The 26,428-nt window shown below is 47.0% G+C and overlaps 2 protein-coding genes across 2 annotated transcripts in view; one reads left to right on the top strand and one right to left on the bottom strand.

The window, feature by feature from the left end:
* The window catches only part of grid2ipa (glutamate receptor, ionotropic, delta 2 (Grid2) interacting protein, a), a gene marked incomplete at both ends in the record, with an annotated part of 93,902 nt that overhangs the window by 21,709 nt on the left and 45,765 nt on the right, over positions 1-26,428 (bottom strand). The window contains 15 exons of the mRNA XM_080723007.1: positions 2,849-2,936; positions 3,452-3,910; positions 4,153-5,163; positions 5,462-5,713; positions 7,311-7,559; positions 10,804-11,015; positions 13,683-13,950; positions 14,902-15,060; positions 16,786-17,132; positions 18,221-18,371; positions 19,405-19,508; positions 21,052-21,225; positions 22,203-22,357; positions 24,625-24,927; positions 25,826-25,895. Of these exons, the coding sequence (XP_080579133.1) occupies positions 2,849-2,936; positions 3,452-3,910; positions 4,153-5,163; positions 5,462-5,713; positions 7,311-7,559; positions 10,804-11,015; positions 13,683-13,950; positions 14,902-15,060; positions 16,786-17,132; positions 18,221-18,371; positions 19,405-19,508; positions 21,052-21,225; positions 22,203-22,357; positions 24,625-24,927; positions 25,826-25,895 (4,002 nt within the window). The remainder of the gene's footprint in view (positions 1-2,848; positions 2,937-3,451; positions 3,911-4,152; positions 5,164-5,461; positions 5,714-7,310; positions 7,560-10,803; positions 11,016-13,682; positions 13,951-14,901; positions 15,061-16,785; positions 17,133-18,220; positions 18,372-19,404; positions 19,509-21,051; positions 21,226-22,202; positions 22,358-24,624; positions 24,928-25,825; positions 25,896-26,428) is intronic.
* LOC308284015 (NAD-dependent protein deacetylase sirtuin-1-like) lies at positions 655-2,595 on the top strand (the record flags this gene model as incomplete). Its single annotated transcript, XM_080724537.1, has 1 exon — positions 655-2,595. One exon carries the CDS (start codon positions 655-657, stop codon positions 2,593-2,595), a length of 1,941 nt encoding a protein of 646 aa, XP_080580663.1.

The following is a 26,428-nucleotide window of genomic DNA, read 5'->3' as shown; positions in this document are numbered from 1 at the left end:
GTGTCTGTGTCTTACGTCATCCAATGGAAAAACCCTCGAAAAGACAGGGTGATGTCACCAGTGACGTCACAAACAACAAGTGCGACCTGATATAAATAACAAGGCTCAAGTTGGCACCTGGGCAGAGTGCCAACTTGCCCACCCACATGAATGCAGACAGCACCGAACAGCACCGATCTCAGTACTTGTGCGCTCTGCTGGCGCACAGGTAGGCCATATATGGCCGCGAGTGCACAAGGCGTACGTTGGAATCTTGACAGAGCGCACTGTAGTTCCAATATGATTTTAGTTCCAAGAAGTCCCAAGAAGTCACCCATTTGCCGTCTTGAGAGTGAGAAAGTGAAACGTCACAATATGGGTTCCCGACCAGGGTTTTTTTTTTCAAAGGGGGGGACATGGGGACCCCCGGGACCTCCACGGACCCCTGGGTCACCTGCGCTCGCCGTCCTGGTTTCAATGAGGGGTCCCGTGACCGTATATGACCAGGTGTTCCGGGGCTACTATAAATTTTGGGGCGTGAGAGTGTATTGATAAATATTGTCCCCATACAGTATATGGAAGAACCGTGATGTCAGCAGTATGATGTCATAATGCCATAGTACCTGCAGGTACTATGACAATGAATACTGCACTAAGTACACTGTTAGATGACCCATGCCAGACATGGAGAGCACTACTCTTGGCAGGGACTGCTCGAGTGCCTCGAATAAGGACGAGCCAGCGACGAAAGGGTCCAAGATCGTCTCAGTGGTGGATTATGCACCGAAGCGCAGAGAGACGACGGGACAGGTCTCAAACAAACAGGGGTCCGCCGGAGGCCGCCAGGGGAACAAGCTCAAACGTGAGCAGAAGAAGGTGGCAAAGAAGGAGGAGGTTGAGCTGGTGATGCCGGTGGGAGTACGCGGAGACAACGGACCGGGACTGCAGATCCCACAGCTCCACAGCCGAGCCGTGGAACCACACCAGAACAGCGCTTTTCATGGAACAAAGAGAGCGGCTCCTGATTACTTCGGTCACGCTGAGGAAAACATCAACAAGGAGGATGACAGATCTTCACGTGCCAGCTCAACTTCCTATGGCTTCGTCCAACGGCACAGCGTGAGAGAGACCGACCCGAGGGCCATCCTTAAAGACTTGCTTCCGGACACCGTGCTTCCGCCGGATCTAGACGACAGGAAACTGTGGCAGATCATAATTCACATCTCGGAACCCCCGAAAAGAAAGAGGCACGAGGACGTTAACACCCTGGAGGATGTGGTGAGACTGCTCCGCGAAAGTAAAAAGATTCTTGTTCTGACCGGTGCCGGGGTGTCCGTTTCCTGTGGAATACCCGACTTCCGTTCCAGGGACGGTATTTATGCAAGGCTTGCCGTAGATTTCCCTGCTCTTCCCGACCCCCAGGCCATGTTTGACATCGAGTACTTCAGAAGAGACCCGAGACCCTTCTTCAAATTTGCAAAGGAGATCTACCCAGGTCAGTTCCAGCCATCACCCTGTCACAAGTTCATATCTATGCTGGATAAGCAGGGGAAGCTGTTACGCAACTACACACAGAACATCGATACGCTAGAACGCGCGGCGGGCGTTCGGAGGATTATCCAGTGTCACGGGTCATTTGCAACCGCAGGATGTCTCGTCTGTAAACACAAAGTGGATTGTGAGGCTGTGAGGGAAGACATCTTTAACCAGGTCATTCCCCGCTGTCCACGATGTCCCCCAGACATCCCCCTGGCAATCATGAAGCCTGATATTGTCTTTTTTGGAGAGGATCTTCCAGAAATGTTCCACAGAGCCGTGGAGCAGGATAAGGATGAGGTGGACCTTTTGATTGTGATCGGCTCGTCGCTTGAAGTCCAGCCGGTTGCTCTCATCCCACACTCCATTCCTCACGAAGTGCCTCAGGTGCTGATAAATCGGGAACGGCTGCCTCAACTCAACTTTGATGTGGAGCTACTAGGGGACTGTGACGTCATCATTAATGAGCTTTGCCACCGGCTGGCCGGAGATTTTAAGCAGCTGTGCTATAATGCCTTAAGACTCAGTGAAATAACAGAAAAGCCCCCTCGATTACCAGCTCCCACAGAGCAGCATTCCCCATGCCACAACTTGTCTTGTTCTGGCAAAGATGCGCAGGAGGAACATAGTCCATGCAATACAGTCAAGCCATCAGTCGAGACAGAAGGTCGGAATCTCACAAAGCCTGATAATGATGTACCGCCCCCAGAGCCTTGTTCGAATCCTCCACACCCTATCAAAGAGAAAACGGTGTCTTCAGAGCCAATGGAAGAACAAGAAGATGCTTCAGAGGTTCTAAAGGACCAAAACTCCAACCTTGAAGTTGGCAGACGACGCTGGATGAGTCAAATAAACAGAAGCCCAATCAGCACGCGGCTTGAGACATGTCAGTACCTGTTCCGAGCACCAAATCACTACATCTTCCACGGGGCCGAAGTATACTCCGACTCTGAAGACCAGATGTCAAGCTCCTGTGGAGGTGAGAGCGAGGACTCGCGCTGCAGCGCTGACGACATGGAGGAAGAGGAGAGCGGAGAAATGAAGGGGCTTGCCTCAGAGACACAATACCACACAAGCTAACGTTCGCTAACGAGGGCACGACAGTACTTCTAAGTACTCTGACAGGTAAAATGGGTACCACCGGTTAGATGGGTACTATGGGTATTCGATAACCGGAGAGACATGCGTTCCCAACGTGCATTGTTCCCAAGAATCCCAACAGGCTTCAACCTGCCAAGTTTTGACGAAGGTATGTATTCATAGCGGAAAGAGTCAGACTATGTACATTGGCCTATTGCCGCATACATTTTACATACAGTAAATGAATACTCACCGGCACTCTTCTGTGTCCCAAAATGTAGCTCCAAATCCAGATATTTCACCATGTCGTTCAGTTTGTCGTAGTCAGAATTCTCACCCAACTGGAAGAAAAGAAAGGTGCAGTCATATAAATTGGGATGGATGAGTGAAAATATCATTGAAAGTGTTTAAAAGTTATTTTCAAAGTTAATGTCTCTTAAATCTTCTAAGTTGCCTCACTTCTATTTAATTCCTCCTGACCACTAGAGGGGGGTCCTTTGGTAGTACCTCTGGTAGTCATACCAAATTCATAGAACTGTGGTTATTTGTTAAAAAGGGAACTTAACTAATGTTGTACCTACATTAATATCAGTCTTTACAGTGGACTACAGGCCACGTGTCCTGCAGTTCCAGTCAGACTGGCCCCTCCAGCTGATGTCAATCACCTTTTTAAGATGGTCAAATACCTTTTCAGGCCATAAAATGGTTTAAATGTGATGCATATATACGTGACTTTGTTATGGTCTGACCAAAAGTACATCATGTCAGGAGATATAGTCGGCCCTTGGATGTTTTACAATTTTCTAATGTGGCCCCCTTTGAAAAATGTGTGGACACCCCTGCTGTACATGCTCACCTGTCCCCAGATGGTTCCCTCAGAGTTCTCCACCTGCTCCCAGCGAAGCCTCTTCACGCTCATGTGGTTGGAGTCCATCCTGGGGAGGGACTGCCGGGGCAGGGGAGGCGGGGAGCAGGGCGGGGGCAGGGGGGGAGCCGGAGGGGGCTCCTTGTGCTCGGTGGGGTCGGACAGGGAATGCGGGAGGGACTGGGGCTGCTGGCCCTGGCCGTGGGGGGGCTGCTTGTGGTGCGACTGAGATTGGGAATGGGAGTGGGGATGGATGTGTGGCAGGGGCTGGGACTGGTGCAGCTGGTTGGAGGGCTGGGAATGCGGCCGGACGGCCTGGCCGGAGGAGGCGTGCGCCGCCTGGTGCTGCGGCTGTGGGTGCTGGGTGACGGGCTGGAAGGTGGAGAGCGTGGGCTGGTGGGGCTGCAGCGGCTGGAAGGTGGACAGCAGGGGCTGGGGCCGCCCGGGCTCCTGATAGATAGATAGATAGATAGATAGATAGATAGATAGATAGATACACAACACAACAACAAAAAAGTAGTACTAACGTTTCTGTAAAGGATTGCAATTTTAAGGGACTTTTCTAAGCATATTGCAAACTCAAAGAACTTACAATGGTCCAGTCATTCAAACTTAGTCATTGGGAACTACTTCTCAACGTAGTGCAACACAAAACATATACACATATATACAGTATGCATAAGTGTTTGCACCTGGCTCTGCGGGCGGTGGATGAGGTGGATCTGCTGCTGCAGCGGGTCCTGCGGGAGGGGCTGCGGGGTCACGTGGTGGATGTGCTGGATCTGCGGGGAGGCGGAGTGGGGGTGGGGGGTCTGCTGGATGGAGTGAGGCCTCTGGGGAGAGGGCTTGGTGGGCTGGGGGTGGTGGAGACCCGGGTGCACCTGCTGCTGCTGGTCTTGGTGCCTCTCCTGGGCCTGATGATGGCCTTTCACGCTCCGCCGGCTCTGATGCGTCGCGTGGGGGTCCCGGTCCCGGCCGAACTGAACGGGGGCGGACGCAGGCGCCGCCGGCGCGTCTCGGTGGGCTTCGTGCAGGAGCTCGGCGGAGGAGGAGTGGTGGACCCTGGCTTGAGGCATGTGGTGGGCTTGGTGGAGCATGTCTGTGGAGGAGTGGTGGCTTTTCCCCTGGTGCATCTGGTGCGCTTGGTGGAGAAGCTCCATGGAAGAATGGTGGGTCTGGGCTTTGTGCATCTGGTGCAGCATCTCCGTGGAGGCGTGGTGGACCTGCACCTGCTGCATCTGATGGAGCATCTCGGCGGACGCGTGGTGGGCCTGGTGCTGCCCTTGTTGTTGTTGCATCTGATGGAGCATCTCGTTGGACGCGTGGTGGGCCTGGTGCTGCCCTTGTTGTTGTTGCATCTGATGGAGCATCTCGGCGGACGCATGGTGGGCCTGGTGCTGCCCTTGTTGTTGTTGCATCTGGTGGAGCATCTCGTTGGACGCGTGGTGAGCCTGGTGCTGCGCCTGGTCCATCTCGTGGAGCATCTCGTTGGACGCGTGGTGCGCCAGCTGCTGCGCCTGTTGTTGCATCTGCTGCTGCTGCTGCTGCTGCTGGAGCATCTCAGCTGACCTGTGGTGGGCCTGCTGGGCCTTGAGGCTTCGGCGGCTCTGGTAGATGCCCTCAGGGTACTGCTGCCCGTGCTGGAGGGCCTGGCCGGCCTGCGGGACCAGCGGCTGGTGGTGAGCGGTCGGGGCCGAGCGGGACTGGCGCCGCTGGGGATGGCTCGTGAGCACCTGCTGCTGCTGCTGCTGCTGCTGTGGCTGCTGCTGCTGCTGCGGCTGCCGCATCTTGTACAGTGCCTGGTGGTAGTAATGGGACGATAAGCATTATTATTGTTTATCATGCCCAAAAAACAGCTGATCTACAAGCTCACAACGCGGCGCGTTGTGAGCTTGTAGATCAGCTATTTTTGGGCAAATGTTCCGCCCCAGGCTGTTGGGGGATATTTTGGTCACAATAATCGTGAAGTGACATTTCGGTATGGTCCCATCCCTACAGTACCTGGTGGTGCATGGCGGCCTCCCCCGCAGAGGGGAGCGGGGGCAGGGACTGGTGCAGCTGCTGCTGCTGCAGGGAGTGATGGGCGGCTGCCTGCGACGGGGACGACTGGGCCGGCAGGGACTGGTGGCCCTGGTACATCATCTGCTGCTGCTGCTGCTGCTGCAGCTTCTGCTGCTCCTGGAAGGCCTGGCGCTCCTCGAAGGCCTTCTGCTCCTGGTAGAGCTTCTGCTCCTCGTAGGCCGCCTGGCGCTCCTGGCAGCAAGGTTACAATTGTTTAGAATTACACGCACAATTTACGCCACCCCCGCAATATATACATCAAAACGTGCGGCTCGGCCGGGAATAGGTTGCTATTACTTAATTCGTAATTTGTAAAAAACTACGCGTATTGACTTTGAATGGGGGACTCTGAAAAAAAAAAACAGAAACTTTGGCGCCACATAACTCTGCCATACTTTTGCCTAGCAACATCAATTAAACTTTAAAATGCACACACAACTTTGGTCTTTTTCCGGCCAATAGGGATGAGCTGTAATGGATTAAGCCACGCCCCCTCTGTAACAGGAGGTGCCCTTCGCCAAACAGGAAGTGCCTCTATATCTCATGAACCGTTTGTCGTACAGACGCGTGGGTGGTGTCATTTGACTTGATTAAGAGTCCTTAACCTTAATTGGGGCCTATTTTGCCAAACAGGAAGTGCCCCTCACCAAACAGGAAGTGACCCTTTATCTCGTGAACCGTTTGTCGTACAGACTTGTGGGTGGCGTCAAATGACTTGATTAAGAGCCCTTAACCTTAATTGGGGCCTATTTCGCCAAACAGGAAGTGCCCCTCATCAAACAGGAAGTGACCCTTTATCTCGTGAACCGTTTGTCGTACAGACTCGTGGGTGGCGTCAAATGACTTGATTAAGAGCCCTTAACCTTAATTGGGGCCTATTTCGCCAAACAGGAAGTGCCCCTCACCAAACAGGAAGTGACCTTATATCTCATGAACCGTTTGTCGTACAGACTCGTGGGAGGCGTCAAATGACTTGATTAAGAGCCATTAACCTTAATTGGGGCCTATTTTGCCAAACAGGAAGTGCCCCTCACCAAACAAGAAGTGACCTTATATCTCATGAACCGTTTGTCGTACAGACTCGTGGGTGGCGTCAAATGACTTGATTAAGAGTCCTTAACCTTAATTGGGGCCTATTTCGACAAACAGGAAGTGCCCCTCCCCAAACAGGAAGTGACCCTTTATCTCATGAACTGTTTGTCGTACAGACGCGTGGGTGGTGTCAAATGACTTGATTAAGAGTCCTTAACCTTAATTGAGGCTCCTTCACCAAACAGGAAGTGCCCTTCACCAAACAGGAAGTGCCTCTATATCTCATGAACCGTTTGTCGTACAGTCGATAATTTTAAAGCTAATGCACAAAATGCTAATGTTAAAAAATCTAATGTTAATCTAACGCTAATGCTAATACCCAAAAAATCTAACGTTAATGCTAACACCAACCGCTACACAAGGTTGCACACACTTAGCGAGCTGCAGGCACACTTAAAATTTCTTAGACATTTTCTTTTCTAGTTTTTAATTCATTTTTAGAGCGTGTTTCCTAGTTTTTTATTTGTTTAGTTTTACCATTTGTTTTTTCATACTTTTCATACGGTTATTTGTCACGTGCAAGATTCAAAAAGGTCAGAGTAAGTATCCTGTAATAAAAACTCAACAAAATATACCATTTCAAAATATATAATCAGTTACTGTTGGCCAATCATCGAGAAAAATAAGCAAATGCAGTTTCAGTTCATTATCATTATATATTGTTTTTATTTAGTTCAGTTAGCTATAAGAGCCTTGCCTGGTAGGCCTTCTGCTCCTGGTAGAGTATCTGCTGCTCCTGGTACACCTTGAGCTCCTCGTAGATGCGCTGTTCCTCGTACTGCCTCTCCTTGTAGGCCTGCCTCTCCTTGTAGGCCTGCTGCTCCTTGTAGGCCTGCTGCTCCTTGAAGGCCTGCTGCTCCTTGAAGGCCTGCTGCTCCTTGAAGGCCTGCTGCTCCTTGTACAGCAGCTGCTGCTGCAGCTCGTAGGCTTTCTGCTCCTCGTACGCCTGCGTGGAACGGATCAAAAACATACTGTAACGTTTAGCGGACTGAGTGAGGCAGCTTGCTCCCTAGTCCCTCGCGTCCCTCACGTGAGGACACGCTCCACGGGTTCGCCCGTCTGACACCAATGTAACGTTTAGCGGACTGACTGAGGCAGCTCGCTCCCTACTGGGACGCGAACCCCAGCCCCCCACTCAACAGACGAGGAAGCAACCCGCAACGCCAAGAAGGCTAGCCCGCTTGGCGGAGCGAGTTACGGCCTGATCTCTTGCAGGGTTGTTACACTACACCCTCCTCAGTCCTCACAGAAGCGCGCCCTCACGCTTCACACTTCACTGCCCACGGCCGGTCCCTCACGTCCCTCACGTGAGGGCACGCTCCACGGGTTTGCCCGTCTGACACCAATGTAACGTTTAGCGGACTGAGTGAGGACGCGAACCCCAGCCCCCCACTCAGCAGACGAGGAAGCAACCCGCAACGCCAAGAAGGATAGCCCACTTGGCGGAGCGAGTTACGGCCTGATCTCTTGCAGGGTCGTTACAATACAATCTCATGACTGAAAATGTAACAACTTTGTTCAGGTGTTCTCGTGGTAAACCTGTGTTGATGCTGTCCTACTCACAGCCGAACAGTTGAAGAAATCGCAGATTGATGCTGCATTCACACTGAGAGAAGTCAAGCTAATGGTTGGCTTCTCTCAGTGTGAATGCAGCATGAGGCTTTAACCTTTGCATTTACGATGACGTTTCTGAGACCATTCATTTTTAGGGAAAATGCTTTTAAGCATATTCTATTAGTCCGGCTGCCAACAGACCTTATTTGGCTTAACACATTCACCGTCTTTTAAGAATAGGCCTACCTTTGTACTCCCATTTGCCATTCGTCTCCATAGACTTCCATGTAATTCATAGTGCACGGATCATGCACACCCATGCCTAGATAATGCACCACGTGTGTCCACATTGCTCACAGCTTTCAAGCAAAAAAATCCGAATGGAAATCCGTTCAGGCATTCATGAGATAGCAGCCATTATGTTTTCCTAAAATGTAAACAAAGATGGCTGCCATGTTTGAAAGATGGGGTTGCTATGGGGGTTAAACATGCAATTTCGCGATTGCTATCATGCCTACTACATTTTTTGGGGTCAAAAACGGGAAATTCTCTGGACTATCGGGCCTGGCAGGTAAAGACATTGAAATATTCTCGGAACTATCGGGCCTGGCATGGAATGAGTTAAGTATGAAATTTAGTATACTGTAGGCCTATAGTTCTTTTTTTTTTTTTTTCTTTTTTGCCTAACATGTTGTCTATATACATACATTCATGACCACCACCTGCTGACCGGCTGTCAGCATTGAGCAATTCTTTGTATAGGGGGTAAACATTTGGGTCCCAATCACTTACTATACTATAAAGGAAAGAAATACCCCCAAAGAATCTGCTTTAAGTAACATGTGAGGGGTCAAACTAGGGGTTTTTAATGATCCGGAATCCATTGCAAGTATTTGTTTTGTATGAAAAACATTCCTTGGGCTAAAAATGGCCCCCACAAAAATGTGAAAGGTGTTTTAGCCCAAGGAATGTTTTTCATCAAACACAAACTATATACCACATTTCATACCCCACCTCGGGCGCAGCCGGACTATATTGCTAGTTTGACCATTTCAAATACTCTTAAAACTAGAAGAAGCGCTCCGAGCACATGTCTCCACCAGGCCAAGCGTCCTGGTGGTGCTGTAATAGGCAAATGTAAAAAGGGTGGCATGTGTTCTTCACCAATCTTAGACCTTTCATGGCGCCACCATGAGGCTGATTTGAACATTTTGTAGTGTAATTTCTTCCTTGGCCTTTTGTGAAATGTGCGTGCACAATTTCATTACAATTGCAGGCTGTGTTTGATTTGAGGCATTTTGTTCAAAACGGATCAATCCTGCAAAGTTTGGAGGCCAATCTTAGCCAATCAGGATGGAATATTTAATATGGGACAGATCCGTCTTGATCATATGACTGTCGAGATACTGTGTACTGATTTGTGTTAATTGTGGGTAAAATCTGAAGGAGTAATATCCAAAAATGTGTCTTACATAAGTCGGCCTCCTGGTGGCGCTATAAAAGGCTGATGTGAAAAATGCAAGGAAATGTTTTTTCCTTGGCCTATAGGTAGTGCGCTTACAAAGTTTGAAACTGATCGGTGGAGTTATAGGTAAAACCACAAATTGGCCTGTTATAGCGCCACCATGAGGCTGATTTAAAAATTTTGAAGTGGCATTTCTTCCTCGGCCTAGTGGGAACGTGTGTGCGCGATTTCATGTTAATTGCACTCTGCGTTTGTGATGAGGCATTTTGTCCAAAACGGAACAATCTTACAAACTTTGAAAGCCAATCTCAGCCAATCAGGATGGAATATGGACAATCAGACAGATCCATGTCGATCACATGACTGTAGAGATACTGTCTACCGATTTGCGTGCTATTTGGACAAAATCTGTAGGAGTACTGGCCAAAAGGTAGTTTTGCACAAATTGGCCTCCTGGTGGCGCTAGAACAGGCCCATGTGAAAAATGTGGGGCAGAGGTTCTGAATTTGCATCCAGGGAGTGCGCTTATAAAGTTTGAAATTGATCGGTGGAGTTATAGGTAAAACCACGAATCGGCCTGTCATAGCGCCACCATGAGGCTGATTTCCGAAATTTGATGTGGCATTTCTTCCTCGTCCTAGTGGGAACGTGTGTGCGCGATTTCGTGATAATTGCACTCTGCGTTTGTGATTTGAGGCATTTTGTCCAAAATGGACCAATCTTACAAACTTTGAAAGCCAATATCAGCCAATCAGGATGGAATATGGACAATTAGACAGATCCGTGTCGATCACATGACTGTAGAGATACTGTCTACCAGAGGTTCTGAATTGGCATCCAGGGAGTGTGTGTGCTCATTTTAGCAGCGACCGGGCCAACAGTGCCGGAGATTAGCTGTTAACAAACTTGGAGGACGGACGGACGCACGGACGGACGCACGGATAGGGGAGAAAACATACTCTCCCACTGCCTTCGGCTGGTGGAGACAATAACCGAAAGATAACCGATAAATAGCCAATCTACAAGCTCACAACATGTCGTGCTGCGGCGTGTTGGGAGCTTGTAGATCTGCTATTTTTGCTGTGCGACATGCATTGAAAGAAGACATGCCAGGCTTGTATGGAAATGAATGATATGAGTGTGTGGCGACTGGGGACTTCATTCCATGGACCTGTCTCTCTTTGTAGGCTTGTTGCTCCTCGTAGGCTTGTCTCTCTTTGTAGGCCTGTTGCTCCTCGTAGGCCTGCTGCTGCCTCTCCTTGTAGGCCTGCTGCTCTCTCTCCTTGTAGGCCTGCTGCTGCTCTTCGTAGGCCTGCCGTCGCTCCTGGAAGGCCTTGAGCTCCTGTATGGTGGCACGGGCCTGCATGTCCTCTCTGTTGGGATGTTGCACCTTATGCAGCGGCCGGGAAGAATCACTGTTATTCTACTTTTAGTCAAACCACTAGCTCCTTTCGGACCCTCTCCCTCCACTGCTACGCAGCTCCGAGATGAGGTTCCTCCCCGTCGTATGCCAGAATCTTCTGGCTGGGTGGACGATCCGCTGTTAGTGATCACTTCTTACCTTTGGTGAACATTCTATCCAAAAAGTGACAGGTTTCTGCTGATCTATAATCGTTTTACTTCTTTAGCGTGGAAGAAAATCGGAGCACTGGGTTGAAATAAAGACTTTATATCGCTCATTCTGTCAGCCAGTCCCATGTTTTTTAGACATTCCGGAAGTTGCGGCCGCATAGGATAACATTACTGCCTCCCCTGGTCACGTGGTATATACACAACAGGGAAAACACAGAACCGGCTGACATAATGAGCGATATAAAGTCTTTATTTCAACCCAGTGCTTCGATTTTCTTCCACGCTAAAGAAGTAAAACGATTATAGATAAGCAGAAACCCGTCACTTTTTGGATAGAATGTTCACCAAAGGTAAGAAGTGATCGCTAACGGCGGATCGTCCACCCAGCCGGAAGATTCTGGCATACGACGGGGAGGAACCTCATCTCGGAGCTGCGTAGCAGTGGACTGAAAAAAATCACTTCCACTCTGACTGCATTTATCAGTCAAATTGACGGGTAAATTCTCTCCCTTTTGGCCCAGGAGAGCATCACCTCCTCCCCTGCTGCCAGCGGGGGTTCTATTGTCTTCCAAATGTGAATTAGTATTTCAATTGACCTCTCAAATGGGGAGAGTAAAAATATGTGAAATTCTCTCCTTGCTTCTGAGAGGGGGAGGAATGGGTGAGACCTGTCTTTATGACCGATAACTAACAGTCAGAGTGGTATAATGGTATATTATTTCATACTTAGGAAATGTTTAAGAAGGGGGGGAAAAACGAGAACGTCTGGAGTATTTAGGAAAAGTCATGGAAGGGGACATTTCTGAGACCTTCACAGGGAGAGCTATTGCACTTTGCGATCTCAAAATAGGGTGCCATGATTTTTTGCTCCCCTAAAACATGACGATCATCACGATTTCTTCCAAAAAAGTGTACAGAAAGAGTTAGAATTATGTTTTTATGTGGCCACACCCACCAAGTATGCCTGGTTGTCAGGTGGGTGGTGACCCAGCTGAAGTTAGCCACACCCACAGTGTTGGGTGTATGGTAAAAGGGGAGGGGATGAGTTTATGATGTCATTAAATCTGTGTTTATCGATCGGACCTTTTGACTTAGAGGCTTTCAGCTTTCAGGAAGTAACCAAAAATACACAGAGAAGACAAATTATAACCACACCTGGGGGTCTATTGGAGTAATGTTAACTCCATAGTTACATACGAAACAGAAGAAGTACAAAACTATGTCACCACCTCTTTAAGTTCTGTTTGGATTCACTTCACCTTGGTTCTGTTCGCGGGTCATTTTGACCCGGGGGATATTTGGTCTCAAAAACAATACTAATATACAAACCATCATCATACATTGACTTTGTCTCAATTCCAAACAATTCATATGATATGTATGGTAAATATTTGCATTTATGCATTTGATTCAATATTGAAAGAGCTAAGAGTTTTTACTGATATCTGAAATTCATGTAAAATAAAGAGCTGAACACACATGTGAACGTGTGAACACACATGACCGTCACATATGAATGTACACTTGTACATATACACTAGGTAGGAGGCACATGCTTCACAAACACGGACTGCATGTGAGGCACATATGAGCTTCTTGCACCTCCTGCAAGCAGTCTGTGTCTTCCTGTCTGCTGTTGTAGGACACACTGAACAGCGCTTTCTCACGCCAGTTGCTTCAACTCTAAGTTCACTGTTTATTTAACCATATACAGTATATCATATATCATGGCCTCCCAGCATGTGCACTTAAGACTCTCCAACTGATCCAAAATGCTGTGGCATGACTGGTCTTCAACCAGCTAAAGTTCTCACATGTCTCCCCCTTCTCCGCTTCCTCCACTGGCTCCCGGTTGCGGCCCGCACTGAATACAAAACACCGATGCTGACCTTCAAAGCAGCCAAAGGACCTCCAAAACCTGATCAACCCCTACAACCCCACCCGTTCACTCAGATCAACCAATACAGGGATGCTGACAGAACCCTCGCTAAAAACCCCAGAACAAAAATCCACTCGTCCTAAACAATTTGCCCTCCTGGCCCCCAAACTGTGGAATAAACTCCCTGTCGCACTTAGAACTACAGACTCACTGCCTAGCTTCCGCCGTGGACTGAAGACTCACCTCTTCAGACTCCACCTAACCCCATAGCACTACTGTAACACTCCCCTTCCCTCGATGACCACACATGAAGCTAGATATTTTTTTTAGGTTTTAGAAAAGTTTTTTTTATTGCTTAGGTGCGTGGCCTACTTACTGTATGTTATTGTTTTTCTAGATTGATAGGCTATTTCCAATGCATTTGTTGTATTGCCGTTGACTCAACTTGACTGACATATTATCTTGCTTATTATATTGATGTATTACCTGCTTATTGTAAGTCGCTCTGGATTAAAAGCGTCTGCTGAAGGCCTAAATCGTAATCATATGAATTGTTTGGAGGTTCCAACAGAACTCTAGTGGTTATAACCTTCCACCACTGACCTTGTGCAGCGAGTGGCGCTTGGGCGGCGGGTTGCTGCGGGGAGGGGGCGGCGGCGGCGGGCCGGACTTGCGGCGGACGGGCACGTACATCCTGGGGGAGTGGTCGGGGGTGTAGCTCCGAGGTGGGGGCGGGGGAGGGGGCGGAGCCTGCTGCTGCGGTGGGTCGTTGAACATGACGGGCGGGGGCGGAGGGGGCGTGACGGGGTGCGGCGGGATGTGGTCCGACGAGGAGGAGTAGGTGAGCGAGGAGGCGTTGTCCTCCTCCTGGGGAGGGAATTTATACATTCATTCATTCATTGAGAGTTGATCACCTTATCGATCGATTAACCGATTCATTGATAAGCAGCCTTTTTTTTTTGGTCCAAAAGGAAGATTCTTGTCTAAGACAGTGGACCCCCAGGGGGGGGGGACCCCCAGGGGGGTCCCCAAATTATTTTGGGGGGGTCCCCAGATCTGATTAACTTAATGTGCAACATTGTTTCCTCACTCAACAGTAAACAAACCAGCATAGAGTTTAAGTCTATAGAGGGTATCTGCACATTTCTAAAGTGACAATTTGAGGACTTTTTAATACCTCTAGAATGACAAATTAAATATTGGTCAGATTGTCAAATTTTAGAGGCAGGAATTGTGAAAATGGCTGTTCTACATGCTCACAACGCCTCGCAACACGAGGCGTTGTGAGCATGTAGATCTGCTATTTTCACAATAGAACTAACTGTGTTATAAAAAATGTAATGCCTCAACTCTTAGTGCTCGTCAGGGGGGGGGGGGGGGGGTCCCCAGTTAAAATGTGATTATTTTGGGGGTCACGGCCTGAAAAGGTTGAGAACCACTGCTCTAAGAGACCAAAAATTTGTGCCGAAACATAATTGCCTTGATGTATAACATCAACGAGGTTCAGGTGGCCACAGACACACACACCTCCCCTCTACAACAGTGCATGATCTATGGAGTCTGTCTCATTTCTCTCCAAAAGCCTTTGAATATGATCGGTACTATGGATTACTGTGATTATGTTAAGCTCACATTTGATATCACACACACACCATACCTGAAACATTCACTAGCCAAAAAAAAGCCAAAAAAGAGAAAAAAAATATATAAATTATTAATTATAATAGTTTATATTAATCGAATAATTTCTTAACAGCAATTAATGGATTTTAGATTAATTGTTGACATCCCTACCTCCTCGTCCTCAACACTGTGCACGTCGCTGTGCACGTCGCTGGGGCTGCTGAGCTCCGGCGCGGCGAAGCCGCCGCCCACCTCGGTGGCGTCGTCGTCCGTCACCAGGACCACGCCCATCTCCTCGTCCTCGTCGTCCAGGAGGTCCCCGTCGTCGTCGGGGAAAGTCATCTGGACGACATCCTGCCATTATATACATAATTATATTTCAAGGGTCTTCAACATTTTCAGGCCAAGGACCCCTTAGTTGAGAGAGAGATGAAGCAGCACAACCTTCTCAAGTCCAGGAGCCGTGGGGGTGAACGTGGATTCGCCTGTAAAAGTTTTTTTCTCAACTGATTCTTGTAGCTTGGGGTCACCTCTTAAGGATTCAAGATGATGACCAGTGATATCCATTGAGCATTTTTTATTATTAACCCCTTAATGCCTGAAACACAAGAAATCCACCCAGGAGGAAAATACCCAGAAAAAGATTTTTTTTCTGGGTATTTAAGGAGGATCTGAGGGGTCTAACTAGGGGTTTGTCATGATGCTGAATCCATTGCAGGCATTTGTTTTGCACAAAAAACATTCTGTGGGCTAGAAATGGCCTCAGAAAACAATACACGTATGGGTGAGTATTCATATTAGTCGGAGGCCTTAGGGGTTTTTTTCTCGTGCTAATCAGTCTAAATATGATCTATTTTGCACAGATGTAGCTCAGGGCATGCTCTAATGATTTAGCTAGGGCGCCCGAGTCTGCGACATTCGGGGTCGCCACAGCGGCCAAATCAAGTTGGGCTCCCATCGACTTTAGTGATGAAAAGTGATGAGTCAGAGTTTTGTGGGTGCTGTGGTGACCCCGAAGGTCGCCGACTCGGGCGCCCTAGCTAAATCATTAGAGCATGCCCTGAGCTACATCTGTGCAAAATTTTGCACTTTTAGACTGATTAGCACGAGAAAAAAAACCCTAAGGCCTCCGACTAACATGAATACTCACCCATACATGTATTGTTTTCTGAGGCCATTTCTAGCCCACGGAATGTTTTTTGTGCAAAACAAATGCCTGCAATGGATTCAGCATCATGACAAACCCCTAGTTAGACCCCTCAGATCCTCCTTAAATACCCAGAAAAAAAATCTTTTCCTGGGTATTTTCCTCCTGGGTGGATTTCTTGTGTTTCAGGCATTAAGGGGTTAATAATAAAAAATGCTCAATGGATATCACTGGTCATCATCTTGAATCCTTAAGAGGTGACCCCAAGCTACAAGAATCAGTTGAGAAAAAAACTTTTACAGGCGAATCCACGTTCAGCCAAAAATCACCATTTGGCTCCCGGACTTCTATTCCATATTGCTGGAAACAACAGCACATGGAAACATCACTACGCACCCTCTATACCCGTTGGTGCCTATTGAGATCGGCATATTTCCAAGATGGACGCCACCCGAAATTAAGCTTTACTATGACTTTTACAGTCACAGCTGGCTGTTACGGGAAAAGAAACTTCTGCTTTATAAGCAATATGAACACATTTGGTCCATGGTTAAAATGGTACTGGTCCCATGCTAGTATGGTGAAGCAGCTTTCTGCTTCTACGGACCGACAGCTTGGAATAAACTCCCACTACACCTAAGGCAGCCTCTGTGGATAGCTTTAAAGCACAGCTCAATACCTATTTCTTTACTCTTGCTTTTAGCTGAATTTTTAAATCCCTTTGATGCTATTGACGTCCACACTGTTCTAAAATTGTTCTTCAATGTTTTATGTTTTGATTTGAATTTTTCTGCTTTATTGTATTTTCATGTGTATTTTTTTCTGTTAAGCACTTGTGCTTCATTTCCTGCTCTGTAAAGCACTTTGAGCTGCATTTCATGTCATGAAAGGTGCTATACAAATAAAGTTTTTATTATTATTATTATTATTACCTCCTCGTAGTCGTTCTCGGGGGTCAGGAAGTCGTCCACGATGTCCACCCTGTGGCCCAGCTGCTCGCTCAGTGCGTCCAGGAAGCGCTCTGTGTCCTCGGAGCGTGGCGGCCGCGAGAAGGTGTAGCGGCGCTTGCTGCTGCGGTGCTGGGGCGGGCTGGCCGGGTAGTCCGGGGGCTCCGGGGGGGAGGGAGGGGGGCTGTCCAGGCTGACATAAGGGTTGGACTCGCCGCTGGTCTGGCTGGGCAGCAGTGCCCCCTGCGGGTAGAACTGACCCCCCACCGAGGGGGGGCTGGGGAGGGGGGGCTCCGACCAGGACGCGGGGGGCTGAGGGCCCTTGCGGCTGCCTGAGCGGTACAAAAACATCTTTTTAGAGCAGTGGTTCTCAACCTTTTCAGGCCGCGACATCCAAAATAATCATATTTTAACTGGGGGTTTTTAGATCAGTGTTTATATAAGTGGCAACAATCTCGATCTTTCGATGTCCTGCTGTTTCTAATCCCCAGACAGTACTTTGGTTAGGGTTAGGATAAGCATTAGGTTTAAGGTTAAAGGCCCTTTTCCACTGGCAGCGTTAACGATGACGATAGCCATAAAATATCACATAATTATGCCTTCACATTGATGTCCGATAAAGTTATCGGACATCCATGTCCGATAACATCCATGCGCAGAGCGCACCTCGAGCTGTTTGTCAGAGACCCAGTTCCATATCACTGTGATCTTAACCACATCATTGTTGATCCTAACGATGTAGTTGTCGGCTATCGTTGTCTTTATCGGTGTTTGGTGGATGCTGCCGATCCACTTCAATTGAAAACCCACTTTTTTAAATCGTTATCGTCATCGTTATCGCTGCCGGTGGAAAAGAGCCTTTAGGCTATGGATTAGCATTCACCAGGTATAGCATTCACCTGCACGGCAGGACTACTGGCCGCTCGAAACAACAGCAGATGGAAACATCACTACGCGCCCTCTATAAGTCTGGTCCCAGTCGGGGACTGTACCCGTAGTCGGGGATCCAGCCTGCATTCAATATCAAATTGGGTTCTGTGGCCTTATATCAAACTGGGGTCCGTGCTTTAAATCATGGGAGGAACTTACTCCCCTTGATGAAGATGGAATATCAATACTATAATGGAATATCAATACTATAATGGAATATCAATACTATAATAATAATAATGATAATAAAAATACATTGTTGAACGTACTTCTCCACTGAATGTCCATGGTCTGTTCTGTTGAATGAGAAGGGACGATGAAGGAATAACATCAGCATTTTCTTCCATATCAACATTCTGTCCATGTGAGTTTAGTAAAGAACTGAACTCCATTATATTTGTTGTGGGGATGGATGGATACCTGTGTTAGCTTGTTGTGGGGATGGATACCTGTGTTAGCGTGCATGAGGGCTTGTTGTGGGGATGGATACCTGTGTTAGCGTGCATGGGGGCTGGGGAGGCCCTGGGGGGCGAGCAGGCCTCCAGGTCGAAGCTGTCCTGGGGCGGAGGAGGGCGGCTCTTCAGAGACTTGGACCTCTTGCCCGAGTACATGTTCTCCAGCTCAGCGTAGACCGCAGACAGCTGCACAACACAACACAATAGGGCATTAACGACTCAGTCGACAAGTCGACTGACTTCATTACACAAGTCGACTCCCACCAGAGAAAGTCGAGAGTCGAAGTTGAAAAAAAAAAAATCTTTTGTATTTTTTTCTATAATTATTTTTGCTCCATGCGTGCGTCTGTACAGCATTCAAACAGTAGGATTGCTTATTGTCATGGACGGAATGATCCAATATTACAGTGCTACATTACATTTGGTATAACATGGTTCTATTGTGAAAATAGCAGATCTACATGCTCACAACGCCTCGCATCGCGTTGTGCAAAAATCACAAGTCGTTAATGCCCTACAACACTCAGCGGAAGGAAGAGTTAGTTCTACACTTCTTATACCCAGAAGTTCAGCGGGAGTTCAAACCTTTTGTGCCCCCCACGGCACACCGGAGGAAAAGGGTGATTCAAAAATATCAAGGCCCATGTGTGTTCATATCTGAGCAAAACAGACTATTTTAACTTGTTTTAGTGCTCTTATTATACTTATAAACATTATTTTTTATTTACCAAGGCCAAAAGAAATGTTTAACGACTAATGCTCTATAGCACCTTTTGCTGCTACTTCTACAGTTGCATTGCATTGCATGTCTTGACTGTACTACCGTATATGTACTATTACCAAACGTGTACATACATTGGCCAGGTTGTTGGGTCAGTGTTGGGTTAGTGTACGTACGTTGACCAGGTTGTTGGGTGAATGTTGGGTTACCATACGTACGTTGGCCAGGATGTTGTTGGGTCAGTGTTGGGGGTCAGTGCATGTACATTGGTCAGGTTGTTGGGTCAGTGTTGGGGGTCAGTGTAAGTACATTGGTCAGGTTGTGTTGGGTCAGTGTTGGGTCAGTGTACGTACATTGGTCAGGTTGTATTGGGTCAGTGTTGGGTCAGTGTTGGGGGTCAGTGCATGTACATTGGTCAGGTTGTTGGGTCAGTGTTGGGGGTCAGTGCATGTACATTGGTCAGGTTGTTGGGTCAGCGTTGGGGGTTACCATACGTACGTTGGCCAGGTTGTTGGGGGTCTCTGGCAGGGAGGTTCCGTCTCCTGACTGTCTCTCCCCTGGAGCCAGCCTCATGGTGTCCGTCACCACCTCCGAGCGGACTCCTGCCGGGACATCAAGGACTCAGACTCAGCATGTCAAGCATTACTGGCAGTACAAGTGAGGCCTTAAACCATTTAGGCTTAGGATTATTGAATGCTTTAACTATTGAAAAATAGCAGATATACAAGCTAGATATTTTCAGATGGGGGTCGGTGGCCAAATTCATATCATTTTGGGGGTCCTTCACATGAAAATGTTTGAGAACCACTGACATAGCAGTCTCTCAAGAACAGACTAACTGAGCTCCAGTTAAGTGAAAAGGACCTTTTCTTTGACGATGGCTGGCCAGATTGCTGACATAGAAACATAGGCTTTTTCAAAAGAATCTTAGAAGGATTCAAAAGTCACTTATAGAATCGGGTCAAAATTCAAATTTTCACGATTTTTCAAAAATAGCAGATCTACAAGCTCACAGTATATCTGCTATTTTTCAATAGTTAAAGCATAAAATAATGATACACAATACTGTGTACCCGTTCTGAATATTAAATCACACATTTAACTGCTTTGAATCACAGAGCTTCTGTTTGATTGTGTTACTGATGACTGAAGCATCATGTAACTTTCCTCTTCTACCCTCGGCAAGTGCAGACATTTTTACCTTTGAGCAAATTGAGCCTGCCTTCAAGAGTGTGCCTTCAATAACGTGAAAAAGACACACAGTGGCACAAAAAACAGAGGGAGCTCCGCTGATCCCACTCAACCCAGATTTCTGCACAAACATGGGGACAAATGTGACCGAACACAGCTGAGGGCTAGTCATTGACATTTTTTTAATTTTATGTTTTTCATTTCATTTGAAAGCTGGGAATCATAGCTACAAAATGATATATTGGTTGTGAAGATTGACCCAACAGTTTTGTAGATATGGCTTATAGAGTTATGCCATGCAGAAATACTAGATCTGAGAAATTCAGCCTTTTAGATAAAATGTAACCTGCAAAATGTGAGGTTTCTCTTCACATTAATTTAAAAAAGTCTTATTTACATGCAGAGTTAAGCTCTGGCGTTTAAGTGCAATGTAGCCTGATATTTATGAAATGCTTTTGTGGCTTTATCACATAAAAAAAAAAAAGTAATATCAGGGCTGGTCTAAACCTGTGCTTTCCGAAATGACTGCCCCTCTGCTATGCTGGGTCACAAATGTGTTCTACTGCTATGCCACCAACATATGGAATGCCCTACCAACAAACGATGACGTTGCCAGAAATGCATGGTCTCTGATTGGCCCACAACCTCCTAACTCCAAAATGTTCATTTTCGGGAAAATGAGCTCAAGTGGAGTTAGGAGGTTTTGGCCCAAGCACTTTTTACTACTTTCCATTGGTTCAATATTATTTTAACCAACACTCAGATAGATGTAAAGGGTGAAAAAATCTAAAACCTCAAAAATGGAGTTAAGAGGTTTTGGCCAGACAGTGACGATATAATAAATGCGTACCCATACTCAGGCGTGTGATGATGATGAAGATGATGATGATGATGATGATGATGATGATGATGATGAAGATGATGATGATGATGATGATGGTGTCCAGAACCTACCCATGCCCAGGTGTGTTCCTATGATCAGGTCGTCAGAGCTCCGCCCCCTCACGCTGCTGCGGAGGAAGGTGGTCCCTGTCACTCTCATGGAGCTGCTGCGGCGGTGGGGGGGCTCCGGGACCCTGGGGCTGTCTGGCTCCTGGGGGGGAGGGGGAGGAGGGGGCGGCGGAGGGACTGACACACATACACATACACACACATCTTTTGTTTAGTTTTCTCTCCATAAAATCCAGCATAGCTATAATACATGTATTTATTTATAAGGCGCCTTTCAAGGCACTCAAGGTCGCCGTACAAACAGCAGTTAATACAAAGGATAAAACACAAAATCACAACTAGAACAAATTGCAGCAGAGCACAACAATATAAAACAGCAGTTAATATAGAGGACAAATCACAAAATCACAATAAAAACAGAACAATTAGCAGCAGAGCAACAAAGAGGTCAGGCATATGCCTGCCTAAAGAAGTGAGTTTTGAGGTGGGTTTTAAACCCCATGGTGGAGACACAGGCTGAGGGTTTGTCAGGGGGGGTCAGTTGGATGGCAGAGGCAGACCTGAGAGACCGGGAGGGAATGTGTATGTCGATGAGGTCAGATAGGTTCTGGTTAATAGTTCTGGTTAACCTCACGTAACCAGACTTTCCACCTCGGAGGAAAGACTGGTATTCGTTATAAACTGGCCTGTGATCTTAAAGAAGACTGTAAGAAAAACAGGTAAAATGAAAAAAAAAAAACCTGCTGGATCACTTTTTTCGGTGTTGCTTTGTTTTGGTCCTCCGTGTTAGTTTCCCCGATCCCCATGTCTCTCGCGGTCGTGAGAGACAACCGTCATGCTTCGCATGGCTACCCCGCATCAAGGGTTTTATTGGGTATGGGCCCTAAAATTATAATGCCCTTGACCGCTGGGAATTTTTTAGGGTGATTCCGGTGTAGTCCGTCTGATGACTACAACATGACTTGGAAGTTATTTCCGCTAGTTCAGGTAGGCACGGAAGACTGAATGCAGGAGGTGTACACTGACTCTAACAACCGCCTTCCATTCATTCACTAACTAAGTTAATTCATACATACACCCACCCACAAGTCAGTCTGTCTCTCCACGCTCAGCCTCTCTTCATTCTCATTCCCTACAAACTAACTCACACACACCTGTGATGGCCTTGAGGCCCAGGAAGCGAGAGATCTTGCTCTGGCAGTGCTCCTGCTCCTCGTAGGTCAGCAGCTGGTAGATGAACTGCCAGATCACCTGCTTGGCCGGAGTGTCCAGCACTGGGAACACGTCCACGATGAGGGTGTCCACGTTCCTGTCCCCATGGAGACAACACATACAAGGTATAGTGTACTGTAGGGTTCGCCAATTAGTTTTCTCCAAGGGCCGAATTATGTCTAGGGTACCAAGCCGAGGGCCACAACATTGCAGGGGGCGACGGTGGCGTCCCACTACTCCAGCGACAGTTCAGATATCGTTGTTGTCGGGTGAAAATCTTGTATATCCAAAACCGTTCGTTTTGAATTCATCATTTTTAAAATTATTTAAACTAGTGAAAACAGCCGATCTACAAGCACACAACGCCTCGCGGTGCGAGGCGTTATGTGCTTGTAGATCTGCTGTTTTCACTACTTTTGTGTGACGGCCTTGTGTGATTTGCGAAAGAACGTACAAATTTGGAGATACGAGATTTCCACCCGACAACGACAATATACTAGTGTTGTTGCTGCTCTTATACCACCATTATTACTGGGGTTGGTGTGGGCCAGACAGTAGCCCCCCGCGGGCCGCAAATGGCCCACGGGCCGCCTATTGGGGAACCCTGGTGTACTGTATGTTCCAGTGTTGTTTTTGACAACACATTTTGATTTAGTTTTAGTCATAGTCTTTTTAATAAAATGTTCATTTAGTTTTAGTCATAATTTAGTCACCTGAAACATTTTAGTTTTAGTCTAATTTTAGTCGACCGAATATCATAAGATTTTAGGCGACTAAATCTACAGTTGATTTAGTCAACTGAAATGTATTTTTGGCGGGCCTTGATGGCATCGTAATGACTGATTTTACACTTGGTTCTGTGCTGAAAATAGCAGATCTACAAGCTCGCGACGCGTTGTGAGCTTGTAGATCGGCTATTTTCAGCACGCAACACTGGAAAGCAACCGAACATAAAATGACTCTCTTCTATACTAGTCCCTCCCTAACGTTTTAGTCTAGTTTTTATTTTGTTGAAGAAATTGTCAATATATTAGTTATTAGTCTTAGTTTTAGTCATCACAGCTTCTATTTAGTTTTCGTCAGTGAAAAAACGCAGTCGACAAACATTTTTCGTCATAGTTTTAGTCGACGAAATCAACACTGGTATGTTCATATATTGTTATACATGTGCTCATCTCAACATTCATTTCCTGACAGGGGTCAACCTAAAGTGTGGCTGATTAGCCTATTGTTAGACCCTGACGAAGACCTAGAAGGTCGAAACACGTTGCTCAACTTGTTGCCTTGCTCAGAAAATAAATCATATATATTTTTTTCACTAATGATGGAGTGCCTTGGAATTCCTTTCTCTGTAAGTCTGCGTTCTACACCTTTGGAATCTAGCAGTGCTTCTTTGAAACATTTTTTTGTTCAGCATCCTTTTTGACATGAAGTGCCATGTTTTTATTTTCTTGATAGTGTGCCGTGTTTAATTACGACACCCCATCAAATGTAATTCCAACTGATTTTAATTGCCCATAGGCTTTAGAGGGTATGTGTGTGACATCATCATCATACCCGTAAGTTATGCAGGAGTGGCAAAAAACTACTTTCTGGCCTTGACAGCCCATACATCCAAACATAAAAGTCCTATCTGATTGCATTAAACAACGTTAAACAACGTTAAACTCACTTTGCCACTCAATTTGCCACTCACTTTATGCATGCACATACCCTCTTTACATAACTTTTTTCCTTCTTCTTCTTTTGTAATATTTTCTTTCAGGATGTAATGATCATTACACTCGAGATCATTGATCAATAAACTCTCCTATCTCCTAGACTCCTTCCCCAGTCAGAGTTAGGAGTTGCGTGCCTGCGTGCGCCGTGCGTATGTATTTACTATATGAATGTCTCACTGGGGATTTTGGAGTATTTTTTTCCCAGTGTGTAAATGTAACTGACTATAATAAACCTCGACTTTGACCTTGACAAGGTGTCACTTGACTCGCTGGTCAGTGGACAACAAACATGAGATTAATGTTGGTTAATTTTAGGGGGATAACTGCAGCTCCTAAAATGTGTAAGGTCTTTGCACACTGCTGCGTTTGTCCGGCCGTACGCGAATAAAAAAATCAAGCTCACGTTATGTCAATCACGTTTGCACACTGCCGCCCGTTTCATATTTATTTTCGGACCAGGCTTGATTTTTAATCGGATTTTCGCAACTGTCGCCACTGGGTCCCTTGCTCTCTCTCTCTCCTCTCTCTCTCTGTCCTTGGCCTTTTTTCGGATTTCCAAAACGCAACGAAAAAACACAGCAGTGCGCAACCAGCTTTACTTGTCCTCCATCTCTTCTCTCTCTCTCCCACCATGGTTCCTCACCTGTGCTGGAAGAAGTTCTCCAGGGCCTTGCAGATGGAGTACCTCTCGTGCAGGGTGAGCAGGTGCTCCAGCTGCTGTCCGAAGGTGCGCCCGTGCACCCTGATGCTGGGGGGCAGGATCTCTGCCACCCACTGCAGGGAGGAGAGGGCGGGGGAGCGGGCGCGCTCACTGGACACCACCCCTCCTCCGCCGCTCAGCTCCGCCTCCGCCAGGGTGAAGGTGGGCGGGCCGTCCTCCACCACCAGGGTGGGCATGGCCCCGCTGCCCTGCAGCATGGAGACCACCTTCTCATGGGAGCAGGTCCTGCAACACACACACACACACACACACACACACACACACACACACACACACACGCATACATGGACGCACATGCACGCACATGAATGCACAATTGCACATCAGTGTTGATTAAAGACTAAAGTGCCATTCCCACTGGCCATGATAACTATAAACTATCATTGAAGGTTGATTTCCATTTCCTACGCCTAAAATGTCAACAGTTTAGTCCAGGCTTTTCTTTTTGAGACATTTCACTTTCACATGTTCACAAGTTTTTGCTGTCCTTTTGTGGAGATAGCCTGCATCCTGCAGAAATTACATTTCAGGAAAATAGCATCTTTTCACTTATGCGCAGAATGCTCTTTGTACCCTGGCTGGTAGAAACAATTCCATAAAGCCTGTTCTTCCACTTCCTCTAATAGAGCCTTGCTGTCATCTCCAATCAATGGTCTATTTTCAGGAGTGGTGGAAAAGGTACTCAGGAAACAGTATCTGTGAGATCAAAGCTCTATTATTGGTCCAGACACGTGCCCACTTGCGACTAACCAAACAGGTTGCCTCTCGTTCGGATTGGTTAGACCTGTCTGTCAATCATTTTAGCCCCGGGTCGGCCGGTTGATGCTCCAATGAGCTGCTAGTGACGAGCTTCTCACCGATAACAGAATAGTTTGAAGGCAGACTGTCACAGACACTAGATTTTTTTTTAGGGAGCATTGTTAGCTGCTTGAATATAATAAAATATAAAAATTAAGTCAGTAGAAAACTGCTTATAGCAGCCTTAATGGGTTTTACTATATTTGTTTGCTTGTTTTTGAATTATTCATTAGTAAGTTGCTTTTGTAACGTCAGAACTTTAGACCAAAGAAGAAAAGCTTTGAGTTTGAGACGGTATGAGGGGTGAGAACTATGTAGACTCAACCTCATGTCCAGTCCATTGAGGAACAGGATGCGATCGCCTGGTTTGAGACCGGCCTTGTCTGCTGGACTGCCTGCAGGGGGCGAGAGACATAGAGGGAGAGAGAGAGAGAGAGAGAGAGAGAGAGAGAGAGAGAGAGAGAGAGAGAGAGAGAGAGAGAGAGAGAGAGAGAATTGGGGAAGGGGTGTGATCAGGAATGCAAGGAATCATCATAAATATGTACGGACAAAATACTGTATGTCTGTGGCAAGGTTTTCATCAGAATATGTATGACATTGATTTACTGACACAATGCACATTAGGCCATTAGTACAGTGGTTCTCAAACGCCCATAGGCCCCATAGACCTAGCATATATCTACTACTAGCATGTTGTTATCACCGTTGTCATCTGCGAAGGTCGCATGAGCTGACTCAGCGCCGTTACCGAGTTATGTGCCGTTATGGACAGAATAGTAAATATTATTCCCCCCTAGTTTGCATGGTCCAAGAAGCAAAATAAAAAAGTGGGCCAGCTGCCTGGTTAGCAGGGAATCTTAAGGCCCGGGTTCCAGTCCCGCTGAGGGAACGACTACGGTAGTTAATTATTCCTCTGAACGTGTGATGA

The sequence above is a fragment of the Nannobrachium achirus genome (assembly GCF_963921795.1).
Source record: "Nannobrachium achirus genome assembly, chromosome: 4".
Classification (NCBI taxonomy): Eukaryota; Metazoa; Chordata; class Actinopteri; order Myctophiformes; family Myctophidae; genus Nannobrachium; species Nannobrachium achirus.
This window is presented reverse-complemented; position numbering and strand designations above follow the sequence as displayed.